This window comes from Danio rerio, chromosome 2 (assembly GCF_052040795.2).
Source record: "Danio rerio strain M-AB ecotype USA chromosome 2, GRCz13ab, whole genome shotgun sequence".
NCBI lineage: Eukaryota > Metazoa > Chordata > Actinopteri > Cypriniformes > Danionidae > Danio > Danio rerio.
In genome coordinates, this window is record NC_141022.1 from 2653197 (window position 1) to 2669431 (window position 16235).

Below are 16235 nucleotides of genomic sequence, written 5' to 3' on the forward strand. Positions count from 1 at the left end.
AAAACTTATAGTAAAGTGTGATCGGTATTCTTTTATTTGAGCATAGATAACATATTCAGGGAGCTTGGATTCTTAAAATGCATGGATTTGGATTTTAATACTGCATTAGTAAATGATGAATTATTGTTAATAAATACAATAACTAACATTAACTAACGAAGCCTTACAGTGAAGTGTCATCAATATGTTTTGGTTAAGCAGAAATTAAAAACTGGTGGAGCATGAATCCTTAAGAAATATTGATTTGGATTTTAATAATGCATTAGTAAATGTTGAATTACGTTTAATTTAACATTAATGTTATATAGTCTTATAGTAAAGTGTTTAGTATTGTTTAATTTGAGCACAGCGTGGCGAAGCATGAATCCTTAACAAAGCATGCATTTGGATTTTAATATTGCTTTAATAAATGATGAAGTATTCTTAATAAATTAACTAACCAAGCTTAATAGTAAAGTGTGATCCGCATTCTTTTATGAATCCTTAAGAAACATTGATGTTGATTTTAATAATGCATTAGTAAATTTTGAATTATTAATAATAAACACACTTACATTAACTAATGAAACCTTATAATAAAGTGTGATTGGTATTGTTTTATTTCAGCATAAATAAGTTGGTGGAGCATGAATCCTTAACAAAGCATGCATTTGGATATTAATAAATAAATTATATAGGCTATTAAATGCACTAACATTCACCACACTGTAAAAAATATCATGACAAAATGCCAAGACAACAAATATATTAATGTTGCTATGAGTCAATTTATTAAGTTTTATAAGTTGTGCAAAGGTTAACTTCATATTTTTAGTCAGTTTGGACTTTGTAAGTTGAGATTACAAGAAAAGTTCATTTGATTCAGCTAAAAAAATTTATATTTACACTTTTGATTTGATTTTTTACAGTGTGATGAAACCTTACAGTAAAGTGTGATCAGCATTGTTTTATTTGAGTATAAATTACAAGTTGGCTTAAGTTCAAGGAGTAAAAATGTAGGATTACATATTTCTGACAGAAAAAAGACACCTCATTTGACCGTATGCAGGAATTCTGTGGGAAAGTGCAAGGTTTATGTCAATGGCTGTTATCTCACTCTCTCTGGAGCCGCGCCTCACGGGGAATCAGGTGTGGTTTAACGGCAAAACCGGAACTATCCAGCGCGCAGCGGCCAGTATCCGCGCAGACACCGACCGGAGAGCACCGTGAACACCACTTTTACAACTTTCCCAAGCTGAAACTACTTTAAAACCTATAACAGGCTCTGCGGTCCCGTCCAGAGATGAGTTTGTCCGGTTCTCAGACCAGGCTCCACCAGATCAGCCGCAGGTCCAGTTCGCGGCCAGACCTCACCGCCGTCGGCTACAGTTTACCGAGGAACGACGGAGCTCAGTTTTTCACGAGTGGAAACGGATACCAGTCCGACTATAATGACGGCTACATGCAGACCTACACGCAGACTTTCTCCAAAAACTCTCAGGGTGGAGGAGCTGGAGGAGCCCAGAGGTCAGTGTCCGCTGTTAGGATATTTAAGCGCAGAGTATCGAAGACTTTACTGTTTATCATTAGCATTAACAGCGAATTTCCATTAATGGAGGTTTGTGGGTTCACACATAAACAACAAGTCAGTTAATAGAAGGTGAGTGTTAGTGTTATAAGCAAAGTCTTCTGTAAAATAAACCTCTGGAAAAAGTACGCAAACATTCTCAGGTCGCCTGCTGGAGGAAAGAAAACAATAGGCTGGAAGCCAACACAGGAAACTCTAATGGTTTCCAATACAAATGCCATTTGAAAACCAATTCAAACCATCTGATATTAGTCATTAAAACTGGTATATTTGTGTTTGGACATGTTCCATTAGGTTTCATGGACACTGTATTTGGTCCTTTGCAAAATGCTGGGTTGTTGTATCCCAACGTTGGGTCAAATATGGTCCTGTTATGAGGTTTAAGTTCATAATTTGATCTGTTATTGAAGACTTTTCTGTTTATTGTTAGCATTACGAGAAAATTCTCATTAATGGGTTCACATATAAACAACAAGTCAGTTAATGGAAGTTGATTGTTAGTGTTATTTACGCTAAACAAAGTCTACTGTGATATTAACCATTTGAGAAAATATACGCAAACATTCTCAGCTAAAAAAAAAGCAATAAGTTATAGCCATGGCATGAAATTGTAATGGGAATAGAAATGCCATTTAAAAATCAACACAAATCTGATTTTAGAGATTAATATTTATGTGTTGGACATGTTCCATTGGGATTTATTACTCTCTAATAAACTGGGTTGTAAAATGCTGGGTGGTATAAAGACTGTATTTGGTCTTTTGCAACCCAAGGTTGGGTCAAATATGGTCCTGTTAGGATGTTGAAGTTTATAATTTAATCATTTATTGAAGAGATTTTGATTATAAATTGCATTAACACTCATTTTTCATTATAGCCTAATGGACATTAGTGGGTACACACATGAACAAGTCAGTTAATGGGAGTTGAATGTTACTCTTATTTACTGTAAAAGGCGATTAGTTACTTTATTTTAAGAAGAGAGTAAACCTGTTGTTTTAAAATGAACAAGTTGATTGTACTTTAAAAAGTAATTAAATCCATTGACTTGACTTTTATAATCATGCACATAATTTACTCTCTCTTTTAAGCAAAGTCATCTTTGCTTTTTACAGTAGCATTAACAAACACTTTTCAATAATCAACATTAGTGGGTTCACATGTAAACCAGTCACTTAATGGAAGGTGATTGTTAGTGTTATTTAGGCTATAAACAAAGTCTTCTGCAAAATAAAACTCTAAAAAAAAGTATGCAAACTATTGCCTATTGGCTTCTAGCCTATTGTTTTCTTTTTGGAGGAAAGAAAACAATAGGCTATAGAAGCCATGGCAGGAAATTCTAATGGTTTCCAATACAAATGGCATGTATAAACAAAAACAAACCATCTGATTTTAGTCATTAAAACTGGTATATTTGTGTTTTGGACACTGGTTTCATTGGGATTGATCACACTCTAATAAACTCTAAAAAAATGCTTGGTTTTATGGAGACTGAATTTGGTCCTTTGCAAAATGCTTGGTTGTTGTAACCCAATGTTATGACAAATATGGTCAAATCAAACATTGAGATAATATTTTTAAATTAAAATAACGACACATTTTTAACCCAAATTGTTGTGTTTGTTCATTTTCACCCAATATTCTGTGATTTTTGAATAAAATGTCTCCTTTAAGTGGATATTTTGAAGACAAAATGCCCCTAAATACACAATCAAACATTATTTTTAGAGAAAAAAATATTATTTTCATTAATTTTTTGGTTTTTGAAAATTCATTAAAAGGTTTATCTTGAAGATGCAGAATGTCTGCAATTCTAGAATCACCCATCAGCCCAGTTTTGACCCAACTTTTGGGTTTGTCCACATTTTGGTCTTAAGAACAACCCATAAAAATACATAACTGTTGGAGTTAAAAAGCATAATTTACATTATTTTTTTTTAATTACGTTCGTCCATATTTAACCCAACATTGGGTTACAAGAACCCAGCACAGAGAGTGAATGTATCAATGAATCATTGATGATTTGTTTAATTTATCTCCAGATTATGCAAGTGAAATTTTTTAACCAAATTGTTGGGTTTGTCCATTTTTGACCCAATGTTACTGTGATTTTTGTATAATAGGTCCCCTTTATTTTCAGAGAAAAATTATTATTCAAAACTTTTTCATTCATTATTTGGTCTTTGAAAATTAAGTGAAAGGTTTATCTAAAAGACGCAGAATGTACCTGCCATTCTAGAATCAGCCATCAGCCCAATTTTAACCCAACTTTTGGGTTTGTCCACATTTTGGTCATAAGAACAACCCATAAACAAATCATCAATGATCAAATGTTACTCCTACAGAGTGAAAGAGAAGATGAAAGTTCACCCAAAAGTAAAATTCGGTCTACATTCACTCTCTGTGCTGGGTTCTTGCAACCCAATGTTGGGTTAAATATGGACAAACGTAATTAAAAAAAACATTAATGTAAATTATGCTTTTTAACCCCAACAGTTATGTATTTTTAATTTATCTCCAGATTATGCAAGTGAAATTTTTTAACCAAATTGTTGGGTTTGTCCATTTTTGACCCAATGTTACTGTGATTTTTGTATAATAGGTCCCCTTTATTATCAGAGAAAAATTATTATTCAAAACTTTTTCATTCATTATTTGGTCTTTGAAAATTAAGTGAAAGGTTTATCTAAAAGATGCAGAATGTACCTGCCATTCTAGAATCAGCCATCAGCCCAATTTTAACCCAACTTTTGGGTTTGTCCACATTTCAGTTTTGGGCAACCCACAAAAACACATAACTGTTGAGTTAAAAAGCGTAATTTAAGTTTAATTAAAAAAAGCAATGTTAAGTTTGTCCACATCTGACCCAGCATTGGGTCGCAAGAACCCAGCACAGAGAGTAAATATAAATAATGACTGAATTTTAACTTTTGGGTGAACTTTCACTTTCACTCTGTAGGAGTAACATTTGATCACTTGTTTCATTTGTCTCCAAATTATGCATGTTATTTCATTCTGGCGCCAGACAGGAAATGTTCAGTTTGATTAACGTGATGGGGTTATTTACACATGCATTAACCGTAAACGGTATTCCACATTGACTGAAGAGGGCAAAAGTTTTAATTTGAGCACTTTCAGTTGGTTATAATAGCAAACAGTGCTGACACACACCTAATATGTGCATGTGGACTTTGCTTGTGAGTGCATGCTTTGACAAGAATGGTATGCAATTCATCAAGTATTCTGGCTTGTTTGTTGTTAAACAGTATGCCAACAAGTAATAAAAAGTTCTGATTTATCTTCTAACTCAGTGGAGAAAATGGAAATAGTCATATTATTAAATACAAAAAGATAAAGATAGTTGATAATGTGGCGGCATGGTGGCTCAGTGGTTAGTACTATCGCTTTAGAGCAAGAAGGTTGCTGGTTTGAGTCCCGGCTAAACCAGTTGGCATTTCTGTGTGGAGTTTGCATGTTCTCCCTGTGACATGCTCTCACAGCCCAAACACATGCGCTATAAGGGAATTGATTAACTAAATTGGCTGTAGTGTATGAGTGTGTGTGTGAATCAGTGTTTTCCAGTACTGGGTTGTGGCTGGAAGGGCAACGGCTGCATAAAACATATGCCAGAATAGTTGGCAACCCCTGATAAATAAGGAATTAAGCCAAAGGAAAATGAATGAATGAATGAATGAAAAACTGAAAATGATAAATAATACAGTAAAAAAAACATGTATTCTGTTTGGACGGATATAATCTTTTGTCATTTTATAACTTGTGTTTGTGTTTAAATGTTGTGTTTGATTAGCAATGCTTAGTATTGAATGAAAATGAAAGAAAAACTGAATCTAAGTTTTGTGTGTTACTGTGTTTTTATGTTACCATGTTATTAATGCATGTGCACATTTAAAAAAAAAGACAAAATTTAAGTTGTGCAGATTTAATCCTAATGGGAAACTTTATTAGAATTTTTTTAATGAATGTGTACTCTCTGTGCAATTTAAATAATTTAATATCTGAGAATATGCAGTGGAATCCCTTTGGAATGAGTGGATGTGAAGTTAAAGTCAGCACTGTTGTCAATTCTGCGAAATGTATAGACCAACACAGGCTCATTCTTAAAACGTAACCCCTGTATACATTTCTGGAGATTGTGAATTATGTAGCCAGAGAAACGTATGGCTGTGTTTCATCTTTAAAACGAAAGCTATGGGGTGGTATGATGCCGTTCCTGTTTGCGATAAACAGCTGACCACCTAACTCTGTATGGACGGCTTTTTCCTGTGTAGCTAGTTTGTCCAGCTAGCTCACCACAACGACAGATTGAGTTTGGTAAACAGACATCCCAAGTTGGGAAAAGTAATTTCCGGGGGATACAGAGTTGATTTGCGGGAGGTAGTGGGAGAGGGGGGGTGTTGGGTTGAGTGAGCGACGTATATGAGTAGGGGGGCGTGTGCGCACGAGACGTACCTGAAAAGCGGTGGGGATGAGTTGCGCGACGCGACATATCTGAATAACAGTGTGGATGAGTTGCGCGTAATGAGACATACCTGAAAATGTTAGGGGTGAGTTGCGCGCAACGTTCCTGAAGAGCTGTGGGGATGAGTTGCTCTTGTACCTGAAGAGCTAGGAGGGATGTGGTGGAGAGAGAGGTGTGCAACGCATTTAAGGACCAGGCGGGAGACGCACAACTTCCGGGAGATTATCACTCATTTGCGGGCATCCGGGAGTCTCTGTGCATTTGCGAGATACTCCCGCAACTTCCGGTAGACTTGGTATGTCTGGGTAAAGAACGGTTCCAGAAAAACAAACAGAAAAATAAAATAAACAAGTAAATAACAGTAAAATTTGAAAACATGGTAAAAATCAGGCGAGGGCTTTTCTTTTTCTGGATTGCTTTTGAAAACACTATTGGTTGGGTTTAGGGAAGGAGGAGGGTGGGTTAGTCAGTTGGTCATTTAGTCAGTCAGTCAGCAGGCGCGAATGACACTTATGAGAGAAATCCAACCCGGGCTCATTGTGGAAACGTAGCCCCGCGGACGTTTCTGCGGACCGCGATTTACGTCTCGGGAGGTACGTATTCGAGCGTTTTTTGTTTTCGCGCATCCGCGAGTGGCCGCTGTGCGCGCTTTTTCGCGTCTCGGGTGCCTCTCTGGAGCGTGCGCCGTTCGCGCCCGCGCCGTTCTCGCGCGAAAAGCCGCCGGATCGAAAAAAAAAAGCAAAAGCCCTCGTCTTCGATTTTGACCGCGTTTTTGGATCCCGGCGCGTTTTCGCCCTTTTTTTTCGGATTCCGTTTTTTGTCTTACCTGATTTCTGGAACCTGCTGTTCCCCGGACTCGATCCCGGTCGTCGTCCACCGCGGCCGGCTCCGGCTCCTCCTCCGGGGCCTCCGCTCCGCCGATGCAACGCTGTGAGCTAAGCGGACAAACTGATTGCATCTGGAAAGCCCTCCACTTGGAGGTGAGCCGTCGGCCGGCGAGCGCGAAGAGGAGGGGCGGAGCGGCGCCACACCGCCCCGCAGCGTTCGCTCGAAAAAAACCAAACGCGGCCTTTACGTACCTCCGGCCACGTAAATCGCGGTCTCCAGAAACGTCCGCGGGGCTACGTTTCCAGAATGAGCTTGGGTTGGAGAAATCTGAGATCTCAAAAAGCGTACACAGCGGCCTCTGGTGGATCCACAAAACTGCAAAACAAGCGTCTCTCCTGGGACGTAATTCATGATCTCTAGAAATGTATATAGCGATAGGTTTTCAGAATGAGCCTGGGTTGGAATAGACATACAGAGAATTGAAATGACGTTACTGCCAGACCCTGGGTGCCTACAGGAATATAAATATACAAATAAACTCATACGTAAATAATGTTGGTAAAATCGTAGATATAAAAACACTAAAAATACTTTGCATAGCCTGTTGTTCAGTTTCAATTTAATTTCACACATCTCAATAATGCTACCCTACATATTTCTGTCTGAAAACCACGACATTATCTAGCTTTCCCTAGAAACCGAATGACATTTCACTGAATGATATTCTCTTATAAAGAAAGAGCACATGATTATGCAGCCACAGAGGGGTGCACAAACTTTTGCATAAGACTGTATATTTAATTAATTTATTTGTTAATTTCTGTAATTTTCCCTCTGTTTTCAGCATGTCGTCCATGGCGGTTCAGAAGCGAGCTCAGATGCTGTACAGTGACTGCATGGGATTCCTGCAGCGAGCGCAGGGCCTCCTGGAGACTGTACGTGTTTGTTATACTATCAGGCTGTTTAGTGATATGAGCTGTTTCTGCTTGTTTGTAAAGTGTGCGTGTGTGTTTCTGGACAGATGGGACCTGCTTCTGAGGTGGACAAGAACATGATGGCAGCGCAGGACGCCATGGATCAGCTGCGGAAATGTGCGGTGGACATGAGGAACGCCGGTCTGCCTAATGACATGATCCTCCGCAGGTAAACAAAACACACAGCATGACCACATAACACAGGGATTTACTCACCTGTCTAGAATTGCAGGTACATTTAGTCTTGTTTTTGAATCTGCCACTATGCTGACACACATGCACTAGTAGCTCCGCCCTCTTTTAAAAAGAGCACAATCTCATTCGAATTTAAAGCGACAGTCACCAAAATGGCGCAATAAGGATCCAAGCCTAAAAGGGGTCAGTTTCAGAGAGTTATAAAGCATTATCTGTGTGGTATTTTGAGCTTATACTTAAGTAAGCACACACTCTAGGGATATCAGAGACTTATTTTACATCTTGTAAAAAGGGTCCTCTTTAAAGGGCCATGAAACCCCCTGGTTTCAGCAGGGTGTTTTCACACCTCTACTTTGGAAAAAGTCAGAAAAGTGGGCGTGTCCAGCTCTGTTTAGGGGGGAGTGTCGGAGGAACTAAAGTGGGAGGGTGTGGGAGTGTCTGTTTGGGCACGCGCGAGTTTCAGAGTCAAAATACACACACACACACACACAAAGGAGAAAGTGATGGTGTTTAACCTACATGGACAACTGTAGTCGAATTATTTGTCAAATTATTAAATGGTGGACTTTAACTGCAGTTTGGCTCTTTCATTCAGGGAATTCATTCATGTCCCTTGCGACAAACGAGATATTTGATTCGAGGAACTGCTCTAAGCGTGTATTTTTCATGCAATGTTTGATACCGCATGGCGAATGAGAGAAAAAAAACCTCCGCATTTCCCAGAAACTTAGATGCACATGGCAGGTAGTGTCAGAAAGCCGCGTGTGTTATTCCGGTCACAAAATGCGGTAAAAACCCTACACGAGGTTAAAGTTTGGTTGTGGTGCTAACATGTTTACACTCGGTGCAGTAGTTAACTTAGTTTGATACGAACAAACTGAATAAACAAAGAGCACTGCTCGCTCACTTACCAAATCTGTAGAGACTGGACAATCACCAGCAACTAGAGCCGCGTCTTTATTAAGAGAAGACGACAAGCGAATCCGGATCTCAGCGTTTGCAGATGAGAACAGCTCTCAGGTAAACAATAATCCTCCTTAGACACGTAAGTTATTGTTGTCGAGCGTCGCGTACACTGTTAATCCACACGTGACTCCAGCTGTGCTCTCACAGAGAGAAAAAGAAAACAAAACTTCACTGCAGCAAACTATAAAAGCAACACTTCACACTTGTTTTGCCAACACAACGTGGCGTCTCTGTCATCTAAACACTATGTCAGTAATGAATAATAATGAAGTTGCACAATAGAGCGCGCTGATTGGTTTGAACCAAGCTTTACTCATGCATTAATGCAACACACTGTAAGACGTAATAAGACTCACTCTGGTACAGGCGTCCAGTCTGCACGCTGGAATACACGCTATTATCTCATGACCGTGACGCAGCTTCAAAAATTAGTTTCAAACCGGAAGTACGAATTAGCTTGAAATAATGCAAAAACAACCAATTTACACTTTTTAGTGAAATATAGGTGTCCTAATAGTGTTTTTAGCAGTGTGGGACACATATACCACTGTCAACAGCTCAAACACATGTGTTTCGGTGTTTCGTGACCGTTTAAGGTAAATAAATAGAAAATGCTTAAAATGTACCCACAATTATGGAATCAGTTAGGTAAACCGAAGTTCTTTGCTTTTAATAAAATATCTACAGCAACTGATGGACGAACACTAAATATTTTTGATGATAACATGCATTGTAAAACCTCCAACGCTCTTGTGTTTTTCAGTTTGGAGGACTGTCATAGCTTTTATGCAGACATTCGCAACTCCATCACGGGCACCACCATCAGGAGGACTGGCGGCACCGTCGGCACCATTGGTGGCACTGTCGGCACCATTGGTGGCACTGTCGGCGGCTGGGACGATCCCAGCAAGAGCTTTCAGGACGCACTGTCATGGATCAACCAGAGGAAGGTCAGCCTCGGTTTTAGTTTTCAGCAAATATAAGTTAATATTACAAGTACTGGATTAAAAATAAAGAGACGCTTTCTGCTGTCTGCATCAAATTAAATGTAAAAAGTAGTTTTAAATGATCATCCCTCATGTGAAAGTTTAACTATTGTTTGCAACACAGGCTAATTCTGAAAACATAGCCCTATATGAATTTCTGGAGATCGTGAATTAGGCAGCCAGAAGTACGTACGGCTGCATTTCGTCTTTAAAATGAACACTACAGGGCGGTTTGACGCTGTTCCTTTTCATGATAACCAGCTGAACGCTTAGCTCTGTATGGACGGCTTTCCTGCTGTTACCAGTTAGTCTAGTTAGCTCGCCATTTACGTTGGTGAACTTGTGATGCAAAGAGGACTTGAAGATGATGACGGGCTTCGAGTCTGCCGAAGTACGGTTCCAGAAAGCGGGTAAGACAAAAACAGAAGCCAAAAAATAAAATAAACAAGTAAATGACAGAGTGTGGATGTAGTCAAATCTGAAAACGTGGTAAAAATCATGTGGGGGCTTTTCTTGTTTCTGTCAGTTGGGTTTGGGGAAGTGGATGTGTGCTGGTCAATCGGTGCTTTTGAAAACACTATCGGTTGGGTTTAGGGAAGAAAGAGGGTGGGTCAGTTGATTGGTCAGTCGGCTCTAGTGGATTTACGCCAGAACAGAAGGTCTGAATGGCATTCGAGAGAGATATTTGAGACCTGAAAAAGCATACTTAGCGCCCTCTAGTGGATTCATGAAATAAAAACTGCCAAAAACATAGCTCCTGGATGTATTTGGCGCTCTCCAGAAATGTATATAGTGGTACGTTTTCAGAATGAGCCTGGGTTGCTAAGTTGAATTATATTTTAGATTGTTAAAAATGAATATTAGCTAAACTAGAGGTATCCATACAGTGATACAAGTCTTTTAATATGTTCTCAAATGATTCCAGACAATACTTTTTTAAAGTATAAACTATTGTTACACCAAATGACAGTTTTCTGTAGTTTTTTGTAAATCACGATCAAAATTAAATGTACATTAATGTTTAGAAATAGAAACTAAATGTAAAGCTTTTGTATATATTTATTGCTTTGTATTCAGGATATATACGTCAATATTACAAGTACTGGATTAAAAATGAGAGACGCATTCTGCTGTCAAATTACATGTAAAAAGTAGGTTTTATATTCGGCTAAAGGCAAAATAATTAGCCCTCATGTGTAAGTTTAACAATTTTTAACAACACAGGCTCATTCTGAAAACGTAGCCCTATATACATGTCTGGAGATTGTGAATTATGTAGCCAGAGGTACGTACGGCTGCATTTTGTCTTTAAAACGAACGCTATGGGGCGATTTGACGGCATTCCTTTTTGCGATAACCAGCTGACCGCTTACCACTGTATGGACGGCTTTCCTGCTATTACCAGTTAGTTAGTCTAGTTAGCTCGCCATTTATGTGTGACGCAGAGAGGACTTGACCATGATGACGGGGTTCGAGTCTGGCAAAGAAAGCGAGTAAGACAAAAACAGAAGCCAAAAAATTAAATAAACAAGTAAATAACAGGGTGAGGGTGTGGTAAAATCTGAAAATGTGGTAAAAATAAGGTGAGGGCTTTTCTTTTTCTGTATTGTATTTGAAAACACTGTTGATTGGGTTTAGGGAAGTGAGTGGGCGCGGGTGAATCGGTGCTTTTGAAAACACTATCGGTTGGGTTTAGGTTAAGAGGAGGGTGGGTCAGTCGATTGGTCAGTCGACAGCGGCCTCTAGTGGATTTACGACAGAACAGAAGGTCTGAATGGCATTCGAGAGATATTTGAGACCTGAAAAAGCATACTCAGCGCCCTCTAGTGGATTCATGACACAAAAACTGCAAAAAAACATAGCTCCTGGATGTATTTGGCGCTCTCCAGAAATGTATATAGTGGTACGTTTTCTGAATGAGCCTGGGTTGCTAAGTTGTATTATATTTTAAGTAGTTAAAAATTAATATTAGGTAAACTAGAGGTATCCATACAGTGATACAAGTCTTTTAATATGTCCTCAAATGATTCCAGCCAATATTTTTCAGAAGTATAAACTATTGTTACACTAAATGACACTTCTGTAGTTTTCTGTAAATCACGGTCAAAATTAAATGTACATTAATGTTTAGAAATAGAAACTAAATGTAAAGCTTTTGTATATATTTATTGCTTTAATATTTGAATCCTCTTTTCAGGTGTAAAAATATAAGATATCCCGAGGAAAAAAAACTTCACAACTTAGTTAAATGGTATTATCTGTACATATTATATAAAGGAAAGACTGTAGGATGAGATCCTCGGACTTTTATTGACGTTTTATTCTCACAGCTACCTCATTTTTTTCACACAGTTATAGCAAAATCACAAGTGTGCGTCAAAACTGGAGAATCAGCAATGCTGTGTGTGTTTTCACCATTTTATGATTATTATTATGTATGTATTTGATGAATTTTAAGGCAGTTTAAATGTGCTGTATTTGTCAAATATTAATTGCTATCGAAAGACGTCTCTTCTGCTTGCCAGGACGGCATTTCTATTCTCAAAAATAGAGTGATAATAGTGTTATTGTGATATATTAATACAATTTAAAATACATGTGTGATATATTTTAACATTTCGGTGATTCAAAGCTGATTTTTCAGCATCGTCACAGCAGTTTTCAGTGTCACACAATCCTTCAGAGATCATTCTGATGTAACTATGTTCACTTGTAAGGGAAATTCCAGCTAAAATATGAGTTGTGCTCTATTGACAGCACATATTGCATCAATATCTGCGTGATAAGCTTCTAGTGTAAGTGAATAATTACTTCTTATTTATAGAAATAACTTTAATATTGCAATATAAGATAGCCCAGTCGCAAAACTATTTGTAGTGTGAGCTTTCAGTTAGTCTTCTGTCTTGAGGTGTCTGGAAAACTGCAGTGTGTTCTGAAGATTGTGTGATTTCTGACATGTGCAGAGTTTACAGCCTATAATGACAGCAGTGTGCTGGAATTCAGTCTCCTCCTCGTGTGCAGGCTGGTTCAGAGTGTAATTTGACTCAGGCTTATCTCACATTCAGAGCCACTGAAATGTGACGAGTTTCCCATAATACTGAAAGAGAGAGAGAGAGAGAGAACTAGTCAGAAACATTATAGGGACATCTGAATAAATGCACCCGCTATACATTAGGCGTCTGACGGACATACATATCATGTATATATTGCATCCGTCTGTATAATAGAGGTCGTTTGGATATGTCTTTGCGCAGTGGGTACAGTTGTGTATTTTACTTTATATATTCATTCATTCATTCATTTTCTTTTTAGCTTAGTCTCTTTATTAATCAGGGGACGCCACAGCGGAATGAACCGCCAACTTATCCAGCATATGTTTTACACAGCGGATGCCCTTCCAGCTGCAACCCATCACTGGGAAACACCCATACACTCTCATTCACACACTACGATCAATTTAGCTTATTCAGTTCACCTATACCACATGTGTTTGGACAGTGGGGGAAACACCGAGAGGAAACCCACACAAACACAGTGAGAACATGCAAACTCCACACAGAAACGCCAACTGAACTAACCAAGGCTCGAATCAGCGACCTTCTAGCTGCGAGCAACTGGAATCATAATATAAACAAACTACACTAAACGTTTTCCACAACTATAGGGTGTGTTATAGCCACTACAACACGGTCCAAAAATGAAACAAAATGAAAATTCAGACAGAGGGAGATTTTAGATTTTAGACCACTTTATTGAACCGATTTTCTACTCAACCTTAACTTAATTGAGGCAATATGAAATCAGCAACTTAATTCCCATCAATCGACAGCAAAAGACATTTCCCGACACGTTAAAAGACAATTATACTGTTGACAAAATTTCAGAGAAAGCACAAAACAAAATACAAAGCTTTCTTATCACCACAGATCTGTTCAAACGTTAATAAAGGCAAGGCAAGGCAGGCTTATTTATATAGCACAGTTCATACACAATGGCAATTGAAAGTGCTTTACATGAACAGGAAAAAAAGGAAACAAGAAAATAAAAACAACAAAGAATTAAACATGATTGAAAACTGACTAAAATGTGTTTTAAAGAAATGGAAAAGAAAGACATGATACATAAAGACATAAATAAAGCGCTCATTGCCTTGAAAGAATTAAATCAATTAACACTCTCGCTTTAACACTCATTATAAACCACCCTAGCAAGAGAGAGAGAGAGAGAGAGAGAGAGAAAGAGAAACAGGACTGGCTGTATCATACACAGACTTGTTGTTACTTGAATTAGATCTGATGATGAAGGCGTCACACCTGAACACACCTGAACACACCCATTACACACAGTCTAAAAAAGCTTTTCCATTAAAGAGAATGCATTTATATATATTTATATATATATATATATATATATATATATATATATATATATATATATATATATTTATATATATATATATATACAGTCAGAATTATTCTCCTCCCTTTGATTTTTTTTTTCTTTCTTATTTTAAATATTTCCCAAATTAGGTTTAACAGAACCAGGAAATTTTCACAGTATATCTGATAATATTTGTTGCTTATTATTTGTTTTATTTTGGCTAGAATTCAAATTTTTAAATATCATTTTAAGGTCAAAATTGATAGTCCCGTCAAGCTATATATATTTTTCGACAGTCTACAGAACAAACCATCGTTATACAATACCTTGCCTAATTATCCTAACCTGCCTACTTAACCTGGTTAACCCAGTTAAGCCTTTAAATGTCACTTTAAGCTGCATAGAAGTGTCTTGAAGAATATCTAGTCAAATATTATTTGCTGTCATCATGACAAAGATATAATAAATCAGTTATTAGAAATGAGTTATTAAAACTATTATGTTTAGAAATGTCTTGAAGAAATCTGCTCTCTGGTAAACATAAATTGGGGAAAATAATAAACAGGGGGGGTCTGATAATATAGGGGGGCTAATAATTCTGACATCAACTGTGTGTACATATATATATATATGCAAGGCTTAATTTGACTTAAATACTGGATTTAGAAATGAATGCAGGGTCTAGGAAGGCAACATTCGGTGTGTTTACATGCACAATATTACACACAATTAACAGTCAGGGTATATAAATTATATAAATATAATTATATACCCCATATAATTATATGACCTTTATATAGGGTATATAAAGGTCATATTAATTTATTTTTTATTTATTTATTTATTTATTTATTTTTTACTTTTTAAAATATTTATTACAAATTAGAGTATCATTACTATCATACAATTATTCTTAGTGTCTGATTTATTGACAATATTACATAAATCTTATTTTTAGCTATTTCATCTCTATTTAAATAACAAACGCATGTTATTACATACATCGAATTAGTTTGCTTAAGTTAAATAATACGCAATAAAAAATTATATGTAATTTGAATACATAAATCTTATTTCTACACTGTAAAAAATGACAACTTATGTTTTTAAGTTGCTTTAACTTCATTTAGAAAAGTTTTACCTTCATTTTTTAAATTTTTGTATTATTTTTAAGGTAAACTGATTACGTTGGCTAAATTGAAGTTAAAAAGTTAAATTGATTCAACTTAAAAATTGAAGTGAGCAACATATATTATTACTATATTGTTATAATTGTTAGTCCCTCTATTCATCAGGGGTCGCCACAGCGGAATGAACCGCCAACTTATCCAGCATATGTTTTACACAGCGGATGTCCTTCCAGCTGCAACCCAGTACTAAGAAACACCCACACACACTTATATACGGCCACTTTACTTCATCAATTCCCTATAGCCAGGACTCGAACCAGCAACCACTAACCACTGAGCCACCATGCCACCCTTTGTTAATAATTATGGATGCAAATTAAATAATATAATAATTGTTAATAATTATTTTATATTTTTTTGGTTTATGACTAATTAATATTATTAATATTATTTTTTGTAGTATTTTTTGAGTGTGAAAATGCACAGTAGTATGGTCATAATCATTTTACCAGCTCAACTAATTATCACAGATATATTTTTGCCTCTTTTTCTGATTTCAATGTATTAAACTGCTTTCTTGTGTTGTGCATGTGAAACACATTTATTGCGCATTTAGGCACACCCAGACAGAGCAAGTGGTTTGCACTAAGGGAAGCAAGAAATATACCGCAAACTCAGATGCTTTCTTGACCCAAAGAATGATAAATATGTGTTGTCATCATCATCGTG

General features: G+C 37.1%; 1 protein-coding gene across 2 annotated transcripts in view; it reads left to right on the forward strand.

The window, feature by feature from the left end:
- The first annotated feature begins 1070 nt into the window (after positions 1-1070).
- The window catches only part of dspa (desmoplakin a), a 50165-nt gene continuing 35000 nt past the window's right edge, over positions 1071-16235 (forward strand). For both annotated transcript variants that reach the window (NM_001423755.1, NM_001423756.1), the window contains 4 exon segments: positions 1071-1506; positions 7720-7810; positions 7897-8018; positions 9774-9960. In NM_001423755.1, the coding sequence (NP_001410684.1) occupies positions 1283-1506; positions 7720-7810; positions 7897-8018; positions 9774-9960 (624 nt within the window). In that variant the 5' untranslated portion in view covers positions 1071-1282.